The sequence below is a fragment of the Purpureocillium takamizusanense genome, chromosome 1 (assembly GCF_022605165.1).
Source record: "Purpureocillium takamizusanense chromosome 1, complete sequence".
In the NCBI taxonomy this organism is placed as follows: domain Eukaryota; kingdom Fungi; phylum Ascomycota; class Sordariomycetes; order Hypocreales; family Ophiocordycipitaceae; genus Purpureocillium; species Purpureocillium takamizusanense.
The window spans coordinates 1,124,182-1,147,295 of record NC_063068.1 but is presented as its reverse complement, the minus strand read 5'-3'; the positions used below and the strand labels follow the sequence as shown (position 1 = coordinate 1,147,295).

Genomic DNA, 23,114 nt, shown 5'->3' with positions numbered 1-23,114 from the left:
GCCGGGCGTCCGACCTGGAGACCGTCGGCTGCCGAGTGACTCACTTACACGGAATCAACGCCAAGAGTATAAATTCAAGGAGAAAAGACGCCTGTGTGCGTGATGGCGAGCTGATAGCTTTCAAGAGCTGTATTGAAACCGACTGAACGCTTGTCGAAACGAGTGGCAGCAACAAGGTCACTTCCGCTAATCGACAACTGCTCTGGCGCTTAGGGCACTTCGCCGTCCCCTCAATCCCCCAAACGTTCAATTACCACATCTGAGTGCAAGTTCCCATTTTTCCAAACGCGGGTCCGTCAGAAAAATGAAAGGCTGAGCAGTGCAAAACAGCTGAAACCATACGTTGGTGCTCCGTCATTCAAAGGAGCCGCCATGAAGCCCATTGAGCTTGATGGCAGAACAGGCGAAGGGGGCGGACAACTCGTGCGCCTTGCCGTCGGCCTCGCAGCTCTCACCTTTCAGCCCGTAACAATCACCAACGTTCGTGGCAATCGCCAGGGTGGCCGTGGCGGCGGCCTCAAGAGCCAGCACGTCACCTCGATTGCGTGGCTCGCCTCCGTCACAGACGCTCAGACGACAGGCCTCGCCGTCGGCTCCAAGACGCTGACCTTTGTCCCGCGGCGGTCGCCCTTGCAACTCACATCGGAGGGAGGCAAGCGGCGGTTCAGCATCTCAGCCGAGTCGGATGCCGCCAGCGCCCTGCTCGTGCTGCAGGCCATCTTCCCGTACGCCCTGTTTGCGAGCTGCGAAGGGGACGAGCCGTTAGAGCTGGACATTTCGGGCGGCACCAACGTCGCGTGGTCGCTGAGCTACGAATATTTTGACCAAGTGCTCATGCCAACGCTGGAGGAGCGCTTCGGTGTTCGGGTCGAGAGGGAGCTGCGGCAGCGCGGATGGAGCCTGGGGTCCAAATCGAAGGGAAATATCTGGCTACAGATACATCCCGTGCCGCGTGGCCAAAAGTTACGGTACGTGTCGCCACCGGCGTACACTTACCCGGACTCGTACCGCGTCGAGCGCGTGGACGTGAGCATCATCGTGCCTCAATGGGCACACGAGACGCTGCAGAGCAACGTGGCAAGAGATCTGGGCACCCTATTCCCGGACGCCGACGTGCACTTCAAGCTGATGGAGGATTCGCGAGACGACGCGCGGTGGTCAGTGCTGCTGGTGGCTAAGTCCGCGGCAGGGATTCGGTGGGCGAGGGATGTCCTCTGGTCGATGCCCAAAAAGGCCAAGTCAAGGGACGTGCTCGTGTCCCAGCTGTCGCGAACGCTGTGCAAGCGTCTCTACGAGGAGGTGGAGATGGCCGGCACAGTGGACGAACACTTGCAGGACCAGGTCGTGTCGCTTCAGGCGCTGGCCGAGGGGCTCTCGTCGTTTCCGCGACACGAAGACGGGTACGACGCCGAACGACGAGACGTCGGCCATGTGACGGACGCTGTGGCCAGCCTGAGCGTCGACACAAGGCTCCGAAGAGAGAAGACGCACGAGCCCTTTGGGCACGGCTCAGGGCACACGCAGACGGCACGGTGGGTCGTTAGCGAGCTGCTTCCTAAGAGCGAGTTCTATAATAAGGGCGATGTCGTGCGCGGGGTTGGGTTCTCGCTGTAGGGAGTCGGAAGCATGGATGGGAAATGGGAGAACCCGGTGTTAAGTTGTTGGTTTGCATGTGAGGCGCGATGCTTGGTGTCTGCGACATGTAGTCGTGGGGCCCGATACCGTTATCACGTACTTAACGATAGCGAGCGATAGAGAAAAACGCCGATGGCATATACGTGCCGTCTTTGAATAGACAATGGCATCCGGAATCGGGCATGTGGCCGAGGTCGAGCGCGGCGTGTTGACTTCGGAATGCAGGGCGGAAGCCGACGTGTGGAGACGGATCTGATAACGTCGGGCCCACCCGTCGAAAGCCAGGGCAGTTGAGGCACGGCTTTGGCACGCGAGCGCGGGGGCTCCCTCCGCCGGTTGCGTGCTAGGGGGCCCACTGAGGCACCTGCCAGGAACCAACCTTGGAGCTGAATTGCCCTGAGCTGGACCCTGATCAGTGAGGACCCACTGCCTCTAGTTGCCCGCCTCTCCCGCCTACCCACCTCTGACACCTACGGCGCGTCGCGTCGCGTCTCCCATCGCCTCTATCTAGCCTTCGTCAACATTTCGTCCCGCTATCGCTTTTAATATCTCCACGTTTTGTCTCAGCTTCTACCTATTGCGTACTCGTTCGCGCGCGTCTATATTGAGCGTGCCGATCATCATTGCTTGAATTGCTTCACTCATCGCCATGTCAGACGAACCGTCCCTGCCGCGGCTCACCGCCGTGTCGTGGGACGAGCACTCGCAGACCTTCTCCAACAACCCGCGCAAGCGCGTGCGCGCCCAGCGGTCCCGCTACTCGCCCTCCGTCGGCTATAACTCAAGCGATCCGGCAGTCTTCTCGAGCGACGATGATCCGGGACTGGATAACTACGTCGAGGGCCGCCGCAAGAAGCGTTACGTCGGCTCTTGGTTCCAGCAGCAGCCAGCGTCGTCCGACTCGACCTTTTCCGACGCGATCGTCATCCCCAAGGGGGGCCAGAAGCGCACTCTGGCGCGGCAGGTCGACAGTGGTGTATTCCTGGGCAGTGATGGCACCGACGGCGAGGACCTCGCTGATGAGCTGGAGCTTCCCACGCGTTTCAGACTTCCCCAGCTGCAGGACAAGCAGCCTGTCCGGCGCGTCTCCGAGGCGGAGCTGGCGGTGCGGGACAGGATCCGCACGTGCCTCGATGGCGGAATTGAGCAGCTTGACTTTTGGCGATTGGGCCTGGAAGAACTGTCAAGTGAAACACTAAGTCCCCTCGGCTCCTTCGAGTGCATCCCCGTCGTCGCAAAGGACGTGGCCTTTGAGCAAAAGGACCCCGAGCTCGAAATGTATCTGGCAATGAATCGATTACGGACGCTCCCCGGCGCCTTGTTCGACCTGACGCACCTCACCATCCTGTCTCTCCGCGGCAACAAGTTGACAGAGCTGCCGCCCGCCATCTGCAAGCTGCGGAACCTGCGGGAGCTCAATGTATCGCAAAACCGGCTGCGACACCTCCCCGCGGAACTTGTCGACCTGTTGGGACCAGACTCGAAGCTGCGTACGTTGGTGTTGCATCCAAACTCGTTCTATGAGCCGGAGGAACCCTTTTCACGCAGCTCGGATACAACGCAAGCCCTTGAACATCACTCACAGCGCGAGGGTCACTCGATGCCGCACTTCGCTTCTACGCACCGCGGACGCTCGCCGCTGCAAGTTTGCGATTCCCGAGGGGAGGTGCTCTCCGGGTTTAGGCTGCCCTTTGATGAGAACGTGCGGATGATTGCGGTAGATGCGGGCACGCATGATGATTTGCCGGCATCCTCACAGGGCGCAGCGGCTGCGCGGCGAGACTCATCTCGACCCAGTGTTGTGCCTACACTCGTCGAGGCAGCCCTTCTGAGCTGCTCCAGGAGTAGCCAGCTCGCGGATCTGGAGTTTTACATCCCCGATGGTCTGCCCTGGCTGCGGCAACTGTTGCGACGGGCAACGCTACAGAGAGAGGCCGGTGGGCTCGGTTGTTCGCGGTGTAGGCGGCCGCTTGTTGTACCGCGGCTCGAATGGCTGGAGTGGCGGGATCTGGGCACCTACGAGCCTGCCGCCGAAGGAGCCGGCCAGGGGCAAAGGTTGACGGTGCGGCCGCTGAGCATGGCGGAGCATGAGAGGGCCGTGCCATTTATACATCGAGGGTGTTCGTGGGAATGTGGACCTGAGCGATAGGGGTTGACGTCGTGCTGCCGCGAGGAGCCGGATGAGCTTGGATGGAAGCTGATGGGCGGGTAGACGATGTTGTCTCCGACTTGCATGTACCAATGGCAGCGTTTGCGAGCGTCTGCTTCAGATTGCCATGTAATGCCGTAGCGAGCGTCACTTGAATCTATTGCAGCCTCTGCATTCGCACTACAGTGAAGGGAAAACCCCGAGATGGGGAACAAAAACCAGCACCGAGGCCCCTGCCTACACCGTCTGTATCAGCTCACCGACCAACGCTCCCGCCTTTGCCGCTCGCAAACAATCTGAGGAGGCGTTCATTCCGCACAAGGTAATTTGCCCTTGCGTTTATTTCTGTTAGAGAGAGCACGGCGAGTTCGAAACACGAGAGGGAAAAGCGTACTTAATCCGACGGCTCCCAGACTCCGTACCCAGAGATGGATGTGGGTGGGATGTAGAAAGGGGCGTTTATGTCACCCGAGATAATCGGGCCGTTTTCGAGAATGAGCTCGAATTTCTGCTCCCCGAAGTAGCCGTTGAACTGATGGTGCCCTACCAACTTGCCGATGTCGCTGTACTGGAGGGTGACATTGTTGGTTGTGAAGGGGTTGACTGTGCTGAGGAGCGTGCCGAAGAAAGTATACGTGCCCGTTTGCGAACCGGAGCTGATGACGAATGTTGCGATGATCACGCTGGAGGACTGGCGGTAAAACGTTCCCGGGATTTGAGGCATGTTGACTTGATGGTGGCGAGGAGCGCTGTTGGCTTGTCCTTGGATAGTTGTGATGTGTTGCGTCTGAGGCGTTTTGGACTACAATGGGGGGTTGGAGGAGGGCGATTTATATACTTGTCCGAGACCGTTTGCCACCTGCTCGGAGTCTCCCATCGGTCATCGCCATCTGGCTTGACTCGCTCCATCCAGCCAATGTCTCAATAACGCGCAGACACAGTAAGCCTAGGTAACCCGGGGCCACTATACCGCTCACTTGCTTTCGGTGAGAGATCACTTGCCTTCATGGAACACCGCAGGTCTCGGCGCGCACAGAAGAAGGGCATGTCGCCTTGACGAGGACAATGGAGAACAGTTTGCGCGGGGAGGCGGTGGTGGTGCGAGTCGTGGCGCCGTGGGGTTCAGCCTGGAAGCTGCATTTGTCAACGACTCGCTCCCAAGTCTGACATGAGGAATGAGACACAAGTACAGAGATATGATCAATGCGGACGATGGACGTACTCGACTGGTCATTTCTGTATGCGGGATTGCGAGTCGGAGCTTGTGTCCGGAAGCCTCACCATGAGGCTGTGAGGGATGCCATCAGAGTACATGTTCGACCTGTTAATGAATGGTTGAATGTATATACCGCTGGCTGGACTTCAATAGAGACTCGACCGAGGAACAGTATTACAAGGCGTGAAGCCGATAGATGGAGTTGACAAGCGTCGCGTACTACTTTGCAAGCATCGTGAAAGTGAAGTTCAGAAGTGTGACTATGACACCAACCCCGCGAACCCACGTTGTACGACTGAGATGCCTGAAAGTTAGCTAGATTGCGACAAAGTCCAGTCCATGAGGTGGTAATAGCCCTCAGCGCCGGAGAGAGTAACTAGTCCGAAGGGCCGTGACAGATGCATCACCCCGGCCATGCCATCTTGTTGACAAGTTCCCTTTATACTGTACAGCACTTGCCGCCGTTGAGGCTTGCTAACGTTGCACGAACCCGGAACAACTTTCTGAGTAATAGGATGATGCTCTAATCCCCCGGGCCACGCCGCGGTAGTGTCTACGATTCGTGTAGCTGATGCGCGCGTCCCTCCTGATGTGCGTAACTCGTACAACGCAGCTATCGCAATGTCTCGCTGATGAACTCGTCTTGGCGTGAAAGATTGACGGTCACTTCCGAGCTGACCTGCGGAGGTGCATGTCGACAGACAGCCGATCCTCGCGAATTCAGGTCGATCATGCCGGAAGGGTCATGGACTTGCGTGATCACCGCCATGCTGCTTCAGGGTCCTGATGATGCACAATTGTTGTGTGTTTTGTTGTCCTAGAACCAATGAAGACCAAACTCGCTCTTTCTTCGGCTGCTCACACGGGTGGGCTTGAATTGCGATATATTGCGCTGGTGAGTGATGTTGGATGGCGCTCAACTTGATTTCAGCGACGTGCTTTTACGCAGATTAATGTTGTTCGCACGGATAGAAAAGTCTTTATACGTCAAGTACATATGACTTCTTTGTCTGCGTCAGGGAATTGCCCTTGCTTTGGTTTAGTTGGGGGCAGCAACGGGGGCTGACGCGTCGTCGCACGTGTCGTTTGGTGTCGGCAGCAACTACCACATTGAATTGCAACGGCGGTGATGTTAATTTGTCTTACAAAAACCTGGCAAAATATCGTCGTCGTGAAAAAAACCCGCTCCTGTGAGGAATGGAGTTGCAAGTCGTGACGAGCATGTCGTTGATGACACAGAGTCACTGCCCGAATACAGGAACAGCTGAGCACCAACTTAATTAACACGGCTGCTGGTGAAGATTCCAGTGCCGACTGTTGGTCCCTGCGGGGAGGATAATGTCCATTGTTTATCCCCCAAAACGACGCCCGCCCTCCCCACACGCACCAACAAGTCACGCCACGAGGGTCGCTGCAACAGTCCCTCCCCCTGGAACGCGGCGGAGCCCTCTGCTCGCCAGGCAACGCCATCATCCATCCACCTCGACTCCCCCACCATCTCTCCCTCCTGATCATCATCAACGTGACGCGGCGCGCTGCTGCCGACATACCTGGGCCCCGTGACGCAGCCCCTTCTCACCGTCCGTACCGTTTCCTTGAGCCCTGCTGGCCCTTTCAAACAACCTGCGCCCACAATCCTTGATCCTCGACGACCTCGGTCGGAAGCCCGGCGCATCGCGAGTGCTGCCTCCCCGTCCGCGAGACTCATTCGGCCCGAGTCGCAAGTAACCAACTGCGGCATCGCCCCGAGTTCTTGAGCATCGCCGTCTACGTCTCCCCACCCTCGCATCCTCTCCCTCCGACGAATACGTAGAGACCTTTCCACGCCGACCTCGCTGTCTCGGTAACCGCTGCCGCCATGCCGTCCGCCGAGGACCAGGCCCGCGCCTCTCGTCCCACGTCGCCCACACCGTCGCAGCTCCCCCCCGTCCCGAGCTCCCCCGTCTACTCGCTCGCCTCGACCGCGAACCCCATGTCACAGTTCAACCTGCCCCTCCCGCCGGCGCCGCGCCCGTCCCACGCGGTCCTCACAAAGGCCGACCTCGAGCACTCGCAAGACGCCTACGCTGACCTGCTCGGCTCCGCAAAGGCCTACCGCGTCGCCCTCGCATCCCTGTCCAACGCCGCGTCCGCCTTTGGCTCCGCCCTTGAGGCGTGCGCCCGCCTGAAGGAGGCCCGCGCTGAGCCCATAGGGCCCTCGGGCGCTGGCACCGCCAGCATGTCCGCGAGCTTCACCACCCCGCGTGGCGCATGCACCGCCGACACCCTGCTCTCCGCCTCGGGCGTGCACCACCTCATCGCCAACCACCAACAGATCCTATCCGAGACGGTATACCGCGCCTTCGAGGTCCCCCTCCTGCACGACCTCGACAAGTGGCAGTCCGTCATCGATGACGAGGAGGAGACGTACCAGCAAAAGATCAAGGCGCAGAGCAGGGAGGTCAAGCGCCTGGAGAAGGAGGGGCTCAAGCTACACAAGCAGCGGAGGAGGGATGTCGGCAGGTTCCGCGCCCACCTTGTCGAGCTCACGGGCAAGCTGGACGGCCTGACCACGCTGCATGCTGATCACGCACGTACGCTGCTCAGAGAAAGCCAGGAGACGAGCGGGCGCATCGTCGAAGCCAGCTGCAGCCTCGTCAGGGCCGAAGTGGACATCTTCGAGGGGCTGGCGCGAAAGGGTTGGAGCGGCGGGGGGCTCGATGACTTGCTCGAAAAGGGCCAAGACTTGTTCGCCGTTGAGGATGTCGGTGGCCACGGCGGCGGAGCGGTCCCAGGCGAGTCAACAAAGCTCTTTTCCATCTTGCCGCCCAAAAGCATCCTCGCCGACACGGCCTCCGACTCTCGCACTGGTCCTGGCCACGGCCGCGCCGACAGTCTCCTCACCATGGACGGCGACAGATACCAATCCCTCACCGGCGTCGCCGCCGACCCCAGACACCCTCCCACCGCCGGCGCCGGCGACGCGGACAGCGTCTTCTCGTCCGACTTCAACAAGCCGCGCGGCGCGCGACCCTTTTCGCCGCAGCCAATACGGCGGATCCCCGCCGACGTGACGTTTGACTCGCTGGGCGCGGCGGCGCTGGGCCACCTCGGCGAGCTCGAGGAGCCCGAAGAGGAGGCGGCGGCGAAGAAGAAGCCTCGGGAAGCAGATCCGGACAGCGAGACGCCAACGCAAACACAGACGGGGACGGAGACGGAGACGCAGGGCGAGGAGCGAGGAGGCGTGGACGGGCACGCGGAAGCGGACGACGATAATGATGATGATGATGAGCATCGCGGCAGGACAGAGTCGCGGTCGCCCATGACCACCCCGTCGGCGCACTCATCGCCGTTTGGGCGAGCGGCGTCGCTAGACGGGCGCGAGTAGAACTTGGACAATCATGTCGTCCGGCGCTTCACCCTGGCTTGGCGGTACTGAACGATGATTCCTGCCGAGTGCGGCGGCTCCGCGAACGGGCGCGGCTGTCAGGATGGCGTTGGGGCGTTGAAGCCTTCTTGTATACTACTAGTTATGTATGCGTCTTTGTCGTGGCATCTGGGCACCTACATGGGGTTGGGGATCAGGTAGGTGGCGGCGACGCAGCGAACGCATGACCCATCACAGCACAGCACAGCAGTTTTATGGATAGCAGGCACCTTGGCTTCAGCCGTTGGAAGACGTTTGAAAGAAGTATAGCACGTTTGATGGCATGCTGTCATTGAACGCGCCCACATGTACATGCGTCAGTAGTATTCTTTGCGCTTCAAGACCGCCTTCCCAGTGCCGTGCTCGGCTCGAGCCCTTGCGGCCCGTCGTAGATGCGCCCCTCCAACGCCGTATCCATGAGTGTGTCTGTCTGTCTGTGCGTCTCTGTACCAAACCCGAATTATACACCCCAACCAGCCGGAATACTCCCTCGTCAAGCTCGTCAAATGCTCCACATTGCATGCAAAACTTCTTCGTGTAGAAATGCTCATCCTGAACACTGCGTGCGTCTACTCGTCCTTGTCCACAGCGCAGACGTCGCCCCCGAATAGCCCAAACGTCGCGTCGAGCCACCATATCATCTTCCAGTAGAGGCTCGCCCGACCCCAGTCAAACTCGCCCGTCTCGGACCGCGGTACCTCGTTGCCGATCATGCTGCCGCTGAACCATTTGAACAGAGGCACGGCGCCCGCGAAGCGCTGCATGACTGATTGCTGCGGCAGGAGAGCCTGCTCGGCGGGGAGGAGGCGCGCGCGTCTGGCGGTAGGGATTCGCTGGCAGAAAACGCTGTCCTGGTCCATCTGGACGGGCTCGGCGGCCGTGGACGCGGCGAGGTTCGGGTATGAGACATAGTTGTCGGTGACGGTGGCTGAGGAGGTGTGCGAGGGAGACATGGTGGCCGTGTCCATGGTTTGGCTCGAGGTGCGGGAGTCGGGAGGGGAGAGATCGAGCAAGCGGCTGTTGAACATGGTGGGCATGCCGTTACCGGCAGTGCTCTTGCGACGGGGTGTTGCCATCGCTGGCATGCTCTGTGCCCGCCCATGTTCAGACTCCAGCCCTTCGACATCAGGGCAAGCCTCGTCCCGTGCCGGAGGGATGCCGCGATAAGGTTCTGCGTGGACGAGGTGTCCTAGGACGCGCTGAGGACTGGCGTATGTGGCCGCAGAGGCTGCTTCTGCGCTCTCGAACGTGACCTTGACCCAGTGCTCGCCGCCGTCGGCGCGGTTTACCATGGAGCGCTCCTCGACAGAAAGCACCCTGCGGCGTGTGTAAGCCGGATCACGCAACTCCGATTTGTATCGACGCTGAGACGGAGGCGGCTCGCGCGGGTAGTCTTCGAGAACGGCGCCGGCAAGTGCCTCATAGTGCGCAATGGCGGCGTATTGTTGCGTGGCGGAGCGGTATCCGCGGAGGATCATCTCGACTGGATGGGACTTGATGACGCGCTGAGGGCCCGAGGCTGAGGCGGACGCGGCGTCGTCATCCTGGCCGGGTTGCGGCTGCTGGGATGGTTGCTGACCACCACTGCTCTTGCGCTGGGTCGCCGAGGAGGATGTCTGGTTGGAGACCCAGTCACCGAAGAGCTTGTCGGCGGCCGCAAGGGTTGGATTCTCCCGGGGGCCACCGCGCGCGGGCGTCCCAGTTCTTGAGCGGGAGCGGCGCGTGGACTTGCCGAAGGAGCCCGACTCTGGAGCGTTTCGTCTCGATCGCGTCGTCGTAGTGTGAGCACCATCTTGCCTGAGGACGTATTCGCATTAGCGTACCAGAGATAGGGGACAGCCAAGAGGGTTGGCACGTAGGACGCACTGGTTGAAAATCATGGCATAGGGGCGCTTGACGCCATCGTCGCCAATGTAGCACTCGTCGTCGGGGACGTTGTGCAGGATAAGGGGAGCCATGGTGCGCGGCGTCTCAGCAGGATGTCAGTAGGGGAGACGTAGGGGGCGCTCGCGCTGTCTGCGGCGTTTCAAGGGATGGCGCGACGACGCGACGCTGCAGCTGATTCGTGTTGATGGATGAAGTTGGCGATGAAGTCGGAGCTGCGCTGGGATAAATTTCCTGGCAGGGCAACCGCTGGAGCTGCGGGTGGGGATTTGGTTTCTCCGACGCTGTGGCTGCCTGGGATTGGCCAATTCGGGGGGGTCTCTCACTGGGTTGTCACTGAGCACCTCCTGAGTGCCAGTGACTCCCTAGTCCCTAACTAACGTTACTCTCTTCCCCACTGGATGGATGGCTCAGAATGGAAATTTGAACATGTCTTGGAACAACTCCACGGCAACATCTGCGCTGCGTTTGCTACTTATTGTGCTTCGTATGGGCAAACAAGAAAATCGCCATGCGACCTTGCGATTGCCCGTCTACGCGAGATGAGCGCGACTCAAACCTTCAAAACATATCTCGGACAGGCACGTGTTCACGAGCGCAGGCTTCTGTGAAAGAGTGAAAAACTATCAAAGACTGCTCTGCAAGTGTTTCTCTCGACTTGCCCCATTTCGCCCAGGAAGCCCAGTGAGCTCATCCCTTCAGACACATTCTTCTTGCCGCCGCAACGGTGCAAAAGCAAACGTTACGCGCCGTCCTGCCCATCCATGCTCATCCTGACCGCCACGACTCCCTGACTCCTCACGCACGCGGCGGGACGCCTTCGTTGATCACCATGAACACCCTGTGCTGCCCGATCTGTTCCAGTCGGACGCCTGCGCCGACGCTCGTTGCGCACTTGAAGACGCAGCTAGGCAGATCGAGGCGCAACGAGCAGGCCTGCAACATCCGCAGGGCCGCCTGGCAATGCTCCGTGTGCTCGTCCTGGGACGCCGAGAAGACGAAGAGGACATTGTTGACACACACGCAGAACGAGTGGTCGACTCCTGGCGTGGCTTCGACTGCTACATCGAGCTCCTGGCTCGAGTGGCGCGTCGCCAGGCGTGTGAAGATGGTGGCGTCGCGCGCTTTTGCGAATACCTCAGGGCTGCCGGGGTTCCAGAGGACGACGTTGGTCTCGCCAATGTGAGGAAGAGCTCTTGTCGTGTTGTCGGTCATTTTACCTTAGATGTTGGGAACGAGTACCTCAATGCTGGGTTTACAATCGGCTATCCGTCTATGGTTTCCAGCCATTAGCAAGGTCATGTTTAAGCGCCTACTACGAGACAGAGATCTCGAAGACACACGAATGGTATCACACTATCGTGATATATGCCAGCCACGCAAAGATTTGGCGATTCTTCTGCCGAGGTTAGTGTCGCCGCTGTGGTTTGCCTCGAAAGTGGTAACGTACCGGATGAACCTTGCAAGTGACGAGCAGCTCCAAATGCCCGCAGAGTGAAAGAAGATGGTAATGGATTTTTGTGCCTGCGATGGCTTTAGCAGTAAGTTAGAGGAAACAAAAAGAGCCGGCTGCCGTTGAAATACGGGGTAATATAGTAGCCCGGGCTGTCAGGCGATGGATCGGTCTCTGAGCATCGTCAAGGGCAACCCATGAAGTTGCGGCCACGCCCCTCCTCTTATATGCCATGCAATTGTTTGTTGACATTAAACAAACGCTGACTGATTTCATTGTAAATTGAATAGAATGCGACCTCGGACTCGGGATGAAAACCTGCTTTCTAGTCGACTTAATCCTCAATCACAAACTCAACATCCCGCAAACCACCGACTCGCGCCTTTGGTCTCCCATTATTGTCCCGCGGATCAATAACATCGCCGCTGATAAAGCACGGCAACCATGCCTCCGTCTGATCGTGCGCATCGGCGTCGCCCCAGTCCCACCAGCCCAGCTCCACGCCGGTGAAGCGCACGTGGAGGTGGTCTTCGGACGCCGGGCCCGCCGAGAGGTCGGTACCGCTGGGCTCGTGGGCGACGTATTCGTAGGTCTACGACTCCCCTGGCCGGAGAGAGACGAAATTCTGATGCTGTGCGACGCGGACACACACTCAGCGTCATCCGCGATGAAGTACCTCGGCGTTTCGTCATCGTCACCAGGAACCCATGTCGCATCACTTCGTTCCCTGTCCCCGGGACTCTTCCCCTGGACGCGACGGCGAAACATGCGAAAGGTGTTTTTGATGCGGTGTGTATGGAAAGTGACGGGCTTGTTGCCTTCGAGCGTAATGTGCGCTACGATATTGATCTTCTTGCCGAGAGACATGTTGGCCGGACCTTCGAGCGTGGCGCTCAGAGCGGGTGCACCTGGGTCTGAAGACTGAGGCTCATCATTCCCTTCCTGGGCAGCAGCACGACGTGCATTCGACAGGTCGCTTCGCCACATGTATTCCATGGTGTTGGCTCCAGTGAAACCAAACTTTGCTTCAGCGTCGGCTCGCCCTGGCCATGGTTCCGCTTCTTCGGTGGCTGTCAAGGCGAAGCCCTTGCTCGCGGGGAGTGAAAGCCCTAGCGAAGACTTTGGATCGTGGTAGTCAAGATATGTGCCGTGTTTGTCGCTGATGGAACCCTAGCACCAGAATTCAATGTCCCCTCCCGCCCACTCCAGGCGATAATTCTCTCCAGCGACAAGCTGACGCTGGAAGTAATCAGGCAGCGTGCACCGAAAGGTGTGGGAACCAGATGGTTGGAGCTCCTGGAGGTTGAATATGACTTGGTTACTCGACGTCACCAGTATTGGCCCTCTGTTGCTGGAAGAGGAAGAGGCCGACAAGGGAGCCTCAATGTCGACCCTGTGCTAGTCTGTGCCCGTCTCATGGAGGAGGATGAAGTCGCCTTTAGAGAAGCCATCTTGGTGCGCATTCCGCCTGAAGATGCAAGACTCGTCGCGAGAGTCCGGTTGACGTTGAAGTGAGACGATAACTTGTAATGGCAAAGTAACTGGTACCTCTGGAGGCGACGCTAAAGACTCAACCTCGACGGTGATTCGAGGAGCGTCTGGAATGCCGATAGTAGACTTGACGCCATATCACTTTGCTTTGCAAGTGAGAGCACGTTCGGACTCTGATGAGAGGTCGTCGCCGATATCCGTTTGCTTAGCGACGGACAAAGCTCTCGGGTTGCTCAAGCCTCACTACCTGGTGTTCTTCTGAGCAGTAGAAGAATTGTCAATCCATGGCGCGGAACTTCATGGCGCGTCAGCAGAGGACGTCATTGGCACGTGGGGGCGGAACAGCGCCCGATGCACGGTCGGACTTGACAGCACGTTGAGTTGCGTTCATGATTCTTGCTTTGAGGCGATTGCTCGTGATACTTTCACGCCCAAGTCTAGATCCGAAGAGGACTCTTCCGTTATCGATGGCTCATGTTTGGGCCCGCCAAATGCAGCACGGCTCCTGATGGCCCTGTGAATAAACGCATACCACACCACAATCCAGACAATGTCTAGTAAGTTCATGCAATGAGAATAGCAGGTAACTTGACGAAATACAATGTGCTGAGCCATAGTTGCCATTAGAAACGTTGCGCATAGAAGCGCACATGCAGCTTGCTTGGGTTGATACCTATCAATCCCTCTGCACCGTGCATGCAGCAGTGCAGTCCCATGTTTTGGAGGACGAGGTCAACCTGCAATCAGCTGTTTTCTGACGACTGGTATCGTCAAGCAAAGCCTCAGAAAGCTGCTACAGAGCCAAGTTGGAGACTTTTTTGTGGACCCAAGCTCCAGTCTCGATGATCCGGATCAAGTACGAAGTCAAAACGCTCTCCTACGCGAGCCTGTGGAAAGGAGGGTGTATGAGCAGTGTGCAAGTCATTCTCAAGGGCGCTCAACTCACCAAAGAGCACGTCCCTCATCCTCCTCTGACTTTCCATGTCTTCGAGCGAGATTTGGCACAACAAGTCCTTGGCGTACGCCGCAGCAGCCATGGCGGCATGGCCCTGCCACTGGTTGTTCTTGTGAACGTCGCAGTAGTCGGAGATGCCGCGTACCACGAGGCAGCGGAATATGCCATTCAGGCCTGCCGATTCCATCTCAAAGCACAAAACGTCGATTTTTTCTGCAGCTCTCTCGCGGAAAGGCCCGTTCCTGAGAAGCAAGCTCGAGGACCCGATTGCGCCGTAATGAATCGCCGGCTCGCCCTTTACCGCTCGCTCGGGTCGCTGGACGAGTGTCGCCGGTTCGTCACTTTGTTGCTGTATGGCGTGTCCATCTTCAGCAGTCTCAAGACTGGGGGACTGGGGCTGATGCAGTTGGTCGGTACTGTCGTCTGGTCGCTGGTACTTCTTCTTTAGTCTTGGCCATTTCTCCAGTGCCTCGTCGATGGCTCTCCGGAGCTGATGCCCGTTGGCGTCGTAGTGAGCTCTGAGCGTAGTTACTGCGGATTGGAGGATCGGAGGAGTTTCGTCTTCTACTGCTGAAGTCCCGATATCATCATTGCCGGCCTGCTGGTCGCTTGTAGGATCGCCGGGGGGCCTTGCGTCGAACAGGGTTCTCGGCACGCCAACGACGACGTCTCCAAGGCGGACGTCGTGCTCGGCTCGAGGCGCACCCCCGGCTATGCCGACCATCAAGCCGACCCTCACATTGGTAAAGGTACTGAGCATATCGCTGGCGACCGTTGCAGCGCAGACGGGTCCGTATTCCCCGGCGGGAAACACGGCTGCGACAATATTGTGGGGGCCGATCCTACCCAGTTCGTAGTCGTTGCTGTCGCGCCGGGAAACATATCTTGGCCTGTCGTGTTTCTCGTCGAACAACGCCTGTACCGCGCCGTACTCGGTCGGGAGGGCACATATCCATCCAACAGTGTAGCTTAGGGGATCCGACATGGGGAAGGCGATAGCCCACGAGCAAAAGACATTTCAATGATTTTGTCCCTTCGGGGGTTCTGCTTCGGATGTTCACGATAACGATGCCCCAATTCGAGCCGACTTCTAACGCATATAGCGGTGGCTCCTACCAGATCCATTTATTCGTCAAGCTAAGCGCCCAGGCAACACTCAGGAGCTGCCGAGACGCCGCCATGCACGTAAATTGTATGTTGTGGGCGTTTCAAGTCGACCTAATGTTGAAGTGGTTATTGGCTCTCAAGCGCCCGAGGTGTGTTACACGGGCTCCCGCGCCGACGCCTAGGTAGACTTGAGAAACGTCGTGATAGCCCTCATCGTCGCCCCATGCTCATACCCCACCGCGCAGTCCAGCGCCGGCTGAACATGCGCCTCCCCCCGTGCCACCGTCAACACCACCTCCGACTCCAAGCCATCCGCCGCCGCCACCCGCCCATCCTTCTCCATCACGTCGTCCAGGACAACCGTCTCCGCGCCAAGCATATCCCTCCCGAACTTGACACACGAGTCGAGCAGCGTCTCGCCCGTGCCCACCGTGACGAGTATCTTCTTCGCCACCGCCACCTCCACCGATGCCGACGATGATAGTGACGATGATGATGATGGCCGGGGAAACGCAGCCCTCCATAGCTCCGCCGCGCCCTCCCCGTCGGGACACGCCCACAGCTCGCCCGCCGCGGGGCGGAATAGCCGGATGAACGTGTCGGCCTGCTGCGCGGTGAGGTAGTCGTAGCCGCCGTTGGCCGCGAAGGAGGCGTCGCTCGTCTGCATGGTCACCCACGGCGAGAGCAGCACCACGGCGCGGAGCTGCTTGCGCCCGTTGCCGCCATCACCGCCTAGCTCCGTCAACGGCGGCGCATACGGCGACGGGCGGACCGCGTGCGCGAGTAGACTGACGATGAGGTGCCCGCCCGCGCTGTCCCCCGCGAGGACCAACTCTCCCGGCTCGATGCCGCCGCCGTCCACCATGTCGGCACCACCACCATCATCATCATCAGCACCAGCAGCACCGCGGCTTCGAAGCAGGTACTTCACCGCGGCGACCATCTGCACCAGCTGCGCCGGGTACCCATGCTCCGAGCTCAGCGCATACTCGATGAAGACGACGCGCCCAGCGCCGCACGCGGCCGCGCACCGCAGCGCGAGGGGGACGTGCCCCCTTGCCTGTATCGGATTGAGGTAGCCTCCCCCATGGGCGTACAGAAGCGTCGGCCCCCGCGTAGGCGCCGCGCTCGCGAGCGTGACGACGTGCAGCACCGGAGGCGGAACCGCAACGGTAGCGCTACCGCCGCCGTTATGAGGCGACGCCGCCGCTGTCGCTTCCTCGGGCTGCAGTGTCACGGCGACTGCGGCGTAGGGGAGCCCGCGGGCGTGGCAGTAGGCTCTGATGGCCTCGCCGGTGAGCCGCGCCCTCGACAGGGCAAAGAGCTGTCGCGGGTTGAGCGACCGGCGGAGGGACTGGATGTGGGAGATGGCGAGCTTCTGGCGCCAGTGCAGGGGAGAGGCGCCGGGCATGCATCGTGTAATGAAGTTGATGAGCCAATGGCACACTGAGAGAAAGAGACTTCAGTAATTGTCTTGATGCAAATTCGCGATGCATTAGCGATGGGAAGTGCTCACCAAACAGGGGCACCAGCCATGAGAGCGACAACTTGTCAAGGAGGGTCATAGACCCTGGCAGCGACGTCCAAGACATGGCTACGAGAGCTCGACCGCGATTAGGTGTCGCGTATGAGTTGCGAGCGTGGTATGTATGTCGCGAGGGAGTGCTTTGGACTAGGTAATCGTCGTGCTGCCGAGGCCCAGGCAGCACTGACTCAGTGGGCGAATGAATGCAACGTCAACCCCGCGCACTACCAGAAGGTTTCCCAATGTCCATTATACTCCAGACTGTAAACCGTACATGTCCTCCCACTCAATACGCCGTGGCCCCCAAGTTCGCCAAACCTCGAATCCCCGTGCCTTGCGTCCTGTCCAACCCTCGAGCCGTAATCAGCGCGTATCATTGCCGGCTCACCACATATTCCCGTGTAACAACCCCAAGTGATCACCCCTTTGCGATCCAACCCATATCCTGATTGTATGCCAACAGAAACTCAAACATCAAAGTAGGACCTCTGCGTGGGGCCTGGCGCCTCCAAAAGTGTACCTTTGGATGATCCGATTGCCTCCAGGCTCCTGCGTCCACACTCCCCAAGGGCGCACCGCCCCGTGCAGGTCAAGGATGGACTACCTCCTGAGGCCTGCCAAACGCTCCATGAGCCGCAAATTGCCCGCTCGCTTGCACATGGTCCTGAACACGGCGTCACCATCGGTGCGCTCGTCGTCTCTGTCCAGCATCTTCATCGGCCGTCCGTCCTCGGCTATGCCTCCTGAAGACGTCATGACAATGACCCGGTCGTAGTCGGGAACGGTGGTGAGGCGTTGCGCGATGGCGATGATGGTGGTGCCAGCGGCGATGCCGTCGCGTAGGGCGACTTGGATCCGCTGGTCCGTGGCAAAGTCGAACATGGCGGTGGCCTCGTCTAGTACTAAAACGAGGGACTGGCGGAGCATGGCGCGGGCGACGCAGATGATTTGCTTCTGGACTCGCGAAAGCCTCTCGGGGAGCTCGTCGTCGAGATCGAGGCCAGGAAGCAGCTGCGGCACGTGGAGGCTTTCCAGCAGCTCGTACATTCGGTCTTCGTCTTGAATGTTCTCTGGGTCGAGGTTCTCGCGGAAAGTACCACTGAATACGGTGGGCTCTCGCGGCACAATGGTGACAAGTCGGCGCAGTACGTCGAGCCTGAGAGACGCAATGTCGACACCATCGAGCTCAATCCGGCCGTGCGACGGCAACAGCGCGCGGATGAGAGCCAGGCCCAGTGACGACTCATTGCCACCGATGTTGCCTGAGATAGCAAGGCGGCGGCCCGCATCCACTTGTAGGTCAAAGTCGCGCATGGTTGGCGACAGTGTAGAGCTGTGCTTGGCCGCGAAGCTGCGGAAGCGAATGTGCCCCCCACGAGGCCAGCTGTATGTCGGCGCCGGGCACTCCCGCGTTGGTTCCGTAAGCTCCTGCTCTGCCTCCATGTACTCCTTGATGCGTTCGACCGAGATCAAGGCCTGATGAGCCAACGCGTAGACTTGCGTTAGGACGACCATGCTCTCCGTAGACATCAAGGCGTATGCGAGAACGAGGCCCGCGAGGCCACTGCTAATGGCATCTTTGTACCATAGCACGAGTAAAGCCGTTAAACCGGACATGCAGGCGCCGAGAAACGCGACGCGCAAGGTGATCCATTCCCGGCTCGCCGACAGCAAGACATTGGGGCGCGAAAGCTGATCCGTCAGGCGATGGCCGTGCTCGGTGAAAGCAGCCTGGCGGCCATAAGCTCGAATCGTCACATTTCCCCGGAGCATCTCTCCAAGATGCTGTTGCAATGGCAGCTTCTCGACGGCGGCAACTCGTCTGAAACTTCGAGACGCGTTGGTGTACATGGCACTCTATGCCACATAGGCCAGACAGGAAAATGCAGCCGCGGGCAACAACAAGGGGAAAATGACTGAGATGACGCCCAGGCTCATGGCAAGTTTCGAAGAGAGCTGCAGGGTGCTGAGGAACAGCGCTGCCAGGTCCTGATCCACCGTATCCACGTCGTTGGTGAATCGCCTCAGTATCTCTCTAGTAGGCGTCTGTTCCAAGAACCCAAATGTTGCGTGGAAGATGGCGGTGACTAGACGCTCATGAATCGACCGGGATGCCGCCACGATACTACGGCATGCTGCCACGTCGCTGAGTCGGCATGAGAGAACGTAGACAGCAACCATGGCAGCGAAGGTGCCAACGTAGAGTCCGGGTCGAGCAACGCTTGAGGTATCGTCCGCCGCGATCCATGTGGTGGCCCAGAGGCTCAACGTCAACATGAGCGCCTGCTGAGCAGCAAATGCGCCAAGTACTGCCAGCAGGTAGTGCAGCGGTCCCATCGCTCGGATGTAAGTGTTCAGAGCCGCCCAGCTAGCAGTGCCGCCCAGCTTGTCCACTTCATACTGCGTCACGATCGCGTCCTTGGGTCGGTCCGTCGGCACCCTCGAAAAGTTCTTGGACAGAAACGTATCCTTGTACGGAATATCCGGCAGCGGCGGCACGTTTTTGAATATCTCAGGCAAGTCCGTGAGAAGATTGCGAGACACAGCTCTAGCGGCGACGAGCTCTTGCGGCGTTCCCTGGGCCGAAACCTTGCCATGGTCGAGACGGACGGCAAAGTCGCAAAATGGGACAGCCATCCGAGCTTGGCAAGTTGCCACGATGCAAGTTCGGCCATACATCAGAGGCCCTTTGATGGCTCTGAGCAACACGTGCTTGGCCGTGGAGTTGTCAAGCGCGCTGAGCAGGTCGTCGATGAGGACTACTTTGGCAGTGCTGTAGAGAGCTCGACCGAGTGCCAAGCGCTGCCTCTGACTGACCGACAGGCAGCAGCCATTTTCGCCTGCGACGGTGAGGTCGCCGTTCTGAAGTTGCGGTAGGTCATGCATCAAAGCGACAGCCTCGAGCACAGACTTGTAACGCCACGAATCAAATGGAAGCCCGAAGGTTATGTTGGATCGAAGAGTGTCGTTCTGGATCCAGGGCGTCTGAGCGCAGTAGGCGACCGAGTCGGAGGGGCAAAACGGATAACGTGCTCGAAGAGATCGTGTGCTGTCCTCGTCGACCGGAAGATGGACACGACCAGTGACGAGTTCCATCTCGCCTAAGAGTGCCAACAGGAGCGACGACTTTCCAGCTCCTCTGTGGCCAACGACTGCATTGAATTTGCCCACGGCAAAAGAGATGCTCACATCAGTGAGTCCGAACTCTGTTGGTGGTGACACCAACAGTGGTTCCGTCTCTTCAGGTACTTGCGTGCCCGAATTGGTCCATCTGAACGAGGCGCCTTCGAATCCAACGATGTCAAGACGCTGTCGTGGGGAAGGTGGCTGGGGGACATCGGGCTCCGTGAGGAATTCCGTGATTCTGAGCATTGAGGCTCGGGCGGCTGGGAAAAAACCGGTAATGTCCGAGAGACGGTCCAACGGAGCTCGTAGAGCAGCAAAAGCGGCAAGTGTTGGAAAGAAGGTCGCGGCTGTAAGCCGATGCCCGGCCACAAAGCAGTGCAGGAACAAAGTCACCGTCGTCGTAGCGAGCGGCATTGAGTACCCGACCGTCATGGAAACGGACCACCAAAACATCCGCTCCCGAGACTTTGTGAGTTCTGCCTCGCGGAGTGCAGAAACGCGACTCTGGAAGCAGGCTTCCCAGGCGTAGTATTTGATGATGCGAATGCCAGACACAAACTCGGCCATGAGCGTCGATCTCGTCTCCGCAATCTGAAGTTTATGCTGCTCCGCCGCAGTCTGCTTTCTCAACAAATGCGGATAAAGGGGGAGCAAGGCAAAAGAGCAGGCCACGCCGGCAAGGCCACTCATGCCGACGATGTTGAAAAGAACGAAACTGGCGGCGAGGACTTGCACAGGGCCGCTGAGCCACAAAACGTGTATGTGGCTGCCTAGAGTGCTCACAACGTCTGCGTCCACCTTGATGAGACCGATGAGCGTCTTGACGCAAACGGAGTCTGTAGGCTCCTGCTGATTGATGGCCCCCATGGGTTGGGGGAACCACCGCGAGGAGCTTCGTCGCGTTGCCTTGGCCATGAGTTCGTTGAGCAGCACTCCCTTCAACTTAGCCTCGAGCTTGGCGCCTGCCCAGTCGCACTGAGTGGTGGCGATCCCAGTAAGAAGTTTTGAGACAAAAATTCCCAAGATAATGAGCCAGACCGTGCTGTGGTGGATGTACTCTGGCTGGTCGAGATGTGTCAGAATCGCCCGTAGAAGCTCGGCCGGGGCAAAGAGCATGATGCTCATGGACACGGCCCAAATGCCTTGAATGAAAATGTCGCCCTTCAGAAAATGAATGAGAAGTTTCGCAGTGTTTGCTAGCGAGCTCGGCGTCTGCCTATATGCGGCGGCCAGCCGTGCTGCTTTCTGATCATGCCCAAGATGACCGAGGTCGGGCTGCCCAAGTGAAGATCTCTGGCCTTTGACCACGTAGTTTGTCATCCAAGAGAAGGTGAGGAGCGAAAACAAACTCGATGTGTCCTCGATTGCTGGCTCAGTCATCTGGGACATGTACTCATCCTGGTTCCCCGTCGACTGCCGCGGTGCTGTCGCATGCAGGGCAAGTAGGGTGGTGAAGGCAGCGAGACGAAGCAAGGCTAGAGCGGCCCAGAGCTTGTTTTTGTTTTGCACCAGAGAAGAGTGCGCCGATACCAGCAAGCAAAACCACTGCATCGCGTACAGAGTAAAGGAATGCTTCTGGAAGGTAGATCGATGTCGACCGGTCTTGCTCCAAATCCGGCTGACCACGAGTGCAAACAGGTAGTTGGCCATGATGATCGGGGTGATGAGGGTGCGAAAAGTGTTTTCGAAGGGAAACATCATGTAGGAAGAAAAGTGTACCAAAGCGTCCGCGAAGATGGCCAACGCTTCGATGACCGCCGCGGTTGGTGATGGAGTGACAACGACCTGAGGCGCCTCATACGCGTCGTTGTTGACAAAACGCACACCAAAACCCTCGTTGTCCGGCTCTGCTGCGTTCTGACTTCCGTGCTCTGTTTGTGAGCCGCGAAGAGAACTTCCCCGGGGGGTTTCTTCTCCCGTGAAGAGCCAGCTGATCAGATACTCTTCCTCTTCGTCCTCATCTGGCTCGGGTGCGGCTGCGTGGCCATCTTGGATTTGTGCCTGGTCGCCGATGCCGCCGACAACGGAATAATGCCGTGCTTCGTGTCCAGCAGTTGTGTGCATCAGTGCGAGACAAATGCACAGAGCCACGAGGGAGACGGCAGCGGCGGCCAAAGGCACGAAGAAGCCCAGCACGTCGCGGGAGACACACGCCGAGACGCGCCCATCGTGCCAAAAGCCTTCGTCTCCAGAGCACAGGGGCAAAACCATGTTGAAATCAGTTGAGTGGCGCGCCGTGCTCGCCGAAGCGGGCGCAGCGCAAGGTTGATGACGGGCAATCCTGCTGCTGTTGGTTGGTGAGGCTGTTGCGAATCGTTGTCAATGCAAAACGTCAGAGGATCGGAGGATGATGGCTCCAGTGCATCCTGGAAGTTGGCTGATGATGACGGATCCATGGCTCGGTTATATATACCTGTTGATGCTGGGGCGACTTGGGACGGAAAAGAGGCAGCTGGCTGCAGGTGCTGACAGCTGGCGATACCGGTGAGGCGAAGTGTGGTGTGTTTAGAGAGGAGGTGGAGGAGAGAGAGAGCAGAGCGGGGAGGTTGGGGGCAAGCGAGATGTCGTCTGATTATGGGAGCCAAACATGGATGAAGGGGGCTGGCGCCGAGAACTGGAAGGGCAGCCTGATAGGGGAGCCTGGGGTGAACGCTCAGCGCTGGGGCCACCCATTGGACAGCTGGAGGCGGCCAGCACTGCCTGGGGCAACAGATGGAAGCTGCTTGTTCACCGGATGCGCTCTGAAAAGTCAACATGGACGTGCGGCTGTGCATTGCGTACCGTAGGAGATTCCGTCATCTTCCACGCGATTCTTTATCATCAAGTTCACCCAAAGAGGCGGCCGTTCGGCAGAGCTTCTCGGCACCGAATTCCCTCTCCCACGTTGCCAGGCAACACACTCCCGTCCTCGGGTGCACTATAAAGAGCGAAGAACAATACTGTTCACGGTGCGAAGAGCCCGACGTAGATCAGAGGGTCTACGAAGGCGCCTCCAGAAAGGGCAGTCAGGTGTTGGCGAGTTGTCCGCTACAACATGAACTAGGAACGCAGCCATCTGCGTGTTTCGTTGGGACTGGACACAGCTACTGGGCCTACCCGGAACGATGCTGCTCGAAGAAGAGCGTCGCAAGATGTCGAAGCAGGTGAGGCGCCGTGTACGAAATACT

At 58.8% G+C, this 23,114-nt stretch overlaps 11 protein-coding genes across 11 annotated transcripts; 3 read left to right on the top strand and 8 right to left on the bottom strand.

Moving 5' to 3' along the window:
• Window positions 1-69: 69 nt before the first annotated feature.
• Window positions 70-1,818, top strand: JDV02_000380 (RNA 3'-terminal-phosphate cyclase (ATP)). Its single transcript, XM_047981180.1, has one exon. It carries the CDS (start codon window positions 373-375, stop codon window positions 1,612-1,614), a length of 1,242 nt encoding a protein of 413 aa, XP_047837138.1. The 5' UTR covers window positions 70-372; the 3' UTR covers window positions 1,615-1,818.
• A 306-nt stretch (window positions 1,819-2,124) lies between these two features.
• On the top strand, window positions 2,125-3,950 carry JDV02_000379 (uncharacterized protein). The gene has a single exon (XM_047981179.1). It carries the CDS (start codon window positions 2,285-2,287, stop codon window positions 3,782-3,784), a length of 1,500 nt encoding a protein of 499 aa, XP_047837137.1. The 5' UTR covers window positions 2,125-2,284; the 3' UTR covers window positions 3,785-3,950.
• A 228-nt stretch (window positions 3,951-4,178) lies between these two features.
• JDV02_000378 (uncharacterized protein) lies at window positions 4,179-4,508 on the bottom strand (the record flags this gene model as incomplete). The annotated part of the gene is made up of 1 exon (XM_047981178.1): window positions 4,179-4,508. The coding sequence occupies one exon, from the start codon at window positions 4,506-4,508 to the stop codon at window positions 4,179-4,181; it is 330 nt and encodes a 109-aa protein (XP_047837136.1).
• Window positions 4,509-6,464: 1,956 nt separating this feature from the next.
• Window positions 6,465-8,465, top strand: JDV02_000377 (uncharacterized protein). The gene has a single exon (XM_047981177.1). It carries the CDS (start codon window positions 6,859-6,861, stop codon window positions 8,365-8,367), a length of 1,509 nt encoding a protein of 502 aa, XP_047837135.1. The 5' UTR covers window positions 6,465-6,858; the 3' UTR covers window positions 8,368-8,465.
• Window positions 8,466-8,689: 224 nt separating this feature from the next.
• On the bottom strand, window positions 8,690-10,474 carry JDV02_000376 (uncharacterized protein). The gene is made up of 2 exons (XM_047981176.1): window positions 10,273-10,474; window positions 8,690-10,203 (listed from the first exon to the last, which is right to left on the bottom strand). The coding sequence occupies exons 1-2, from the start codon at window positions 10,362-10,364 to the stop codon at window positions 8,976-8,978; spliced, it is 1,320 nt and encodes a 439-aa protein (XP_047837134.1). The 5' UTR covers window positions 10,365-10,474; the 3' UTR covers window positions 8,690-8,975.
• Window positions 10,475-10,921: 447 nt separating this feature from the next.
• JDV02_000375 (uncharacterized protein) lies at window positions 10,922-11,505 on the bottom strand (the record flags this gene model as incomplete). Its single annotated transcript, XM_047981175.1, has 1 exon — window positions 10,922-11,505. One exon carries the CDS (start codon window positions 11,503-11,505, stop codon window positions 11,089-11,091), a length of 417 nt encoding a protein of 138 aa, XP_047837133.1. The 3' UTR covers window positions 10,922-11,088.
• Window positions 11,506-12,077: 572 nt separating this feature from the next.
• Window positions 12,078-12,739, bottom strand: JDV02_000374 (uncharacterized protein; the record flags this gene model as incomplete). The annotated part of the gene is made up of 2 exons (XM_047981174.1): window positions 12,078-12,306; window positions 12,396-12,739. 2 exons carry the CDS (start codon window positions 12,737-12,739, stop codon window positions 12,078-12,080), a joined length of 573 nt encoding a protein of 190 aa, XP_047837132.1.
• Window positions 12,740-13,631: 892 nt separating this feature from the next.
• JDV02_000373 (uncharacterized protein) lies at window positions 13,632-15,174 on the bottom strand (the record flags this gene model as incomplete). The annotated part of the gene is made up of 2 exons (XM_047981173.1): window positions 13,632-14,121; window positions 14,181-15,174. 2 exons carry the CDS (start codon window positions 15,172-15,174, stop codon window positions 14,099-14,101), a joined length of 1,017 nt encoding a protein of 338 aa, XP_047837131.1. The 3' UTR covers window positions 13,632-14,098.
• A 123-nt stretch (window positions 15,175-15,297) lies between these two features.
• Window positions 15,298-17,015, bottom strand: JDV02_000372 (uncharacterized protein). The gene is made up of 2 exons (XM_047981172.1): window positions 16,813-17,015; window positions 15,298-16,742 (listed from the first exon to the last, which is right to left on the bottom strand). The coding sequence occupies exons 1-2, from the start codon at window positions 16,886-16,888 to the stop codon at window positions 15,475-15,477; spliced, it is 1,344 nt and encodes a 447-aa protein (XP_047837130.1). The 5' UTR covers window positions 16,889-17,015; the 3' UTR covers window positions 15,298-15,474.
• A 406-nt stretch (window positions 17,016-17,421) lies between these two features.
• On the bottom strand, window positions 17,422-18,594 carry JDV02_000371 (uncharacterized protein; the record flags this gene model as incomplete). Its single annotated transcript, XM_047981171.1, has 1 exon — window positions 17,422-18,594. One exon carries the CDS (start codon window positions 18,592-18,594, stop codon window positions 17,422-17,424), a length of 1,173 nt encoding a protein of 390 aa, XP_047837129.1.
• Window positions 18,595-18,678: 84 nt separating this feature from the next.
• On the bottom strand, window positions 18,679-22,158 carry JDV02_000370 (uncharacterized protein; the record flags this gene model as incomplete). Its single annotated transcript, XM_047981170.1, has 1 exon — window positions 18,679-22,158. One exon carries the CDS (start codon window positions 22,156-22,158, stop codon window positions 18,679-18,681), a length of 3,480 nt encoding a protein of 1,159 aa, XP_047837128.1.
• Window positions 22,159-23,114: the final 956 nt, after the last annotated feature.

Coding starts and splice junctions, on each gene's coding strand:
- JDV02_000372 (XM_047981172.1), bottom strand. CDS start 16,888: ATGTCTTGGACGTCGCTGCCAGGGTCTATGACCCTCCTTGACAAGTTG. Junction 16,743..16,812: donor ATGGCTGGTGCCCCTGTTTG/GTGAGCACTTCC, acceptor TCTTTCTCTCAG/TGTGCCATTGGCTCATCAAC.
- JDV02_000376 (XM_047981176.1), bottom strand. CDS start 10,364: ATGGCTCCCCTTATCCTGCACAACGTCCCCGACGACGAGTGCTACATT. Junction 10,204..10,272: donor TATGCCATGATTTTCAACCA/GTGCGTCCTACG, acceptor ATACGTCCTCAG/GCAAGATGGTGCTCACACTA.
- JDV02_000380 (XM_047981180.1), top strand. CDS start 373: ATGAAGCCCATTGAGCTTGATGGCAGAACAGGCGAAGGGGGCGGACAA.
- JDV02_000379 (XM_047981179.1), top strand. CDS start 2,285: ATGTCAGACGAACCGTCCCTGCCGCGGCTCACCGCCGTGTCGTGGGAC.
- JDV02_000377 (XM_047981177.1), top strand. CDS start 6,859: ATGCCGTCCGCCGAGGACCAGGCCCGCGCCTCTCGTCCCACGTCGCCC.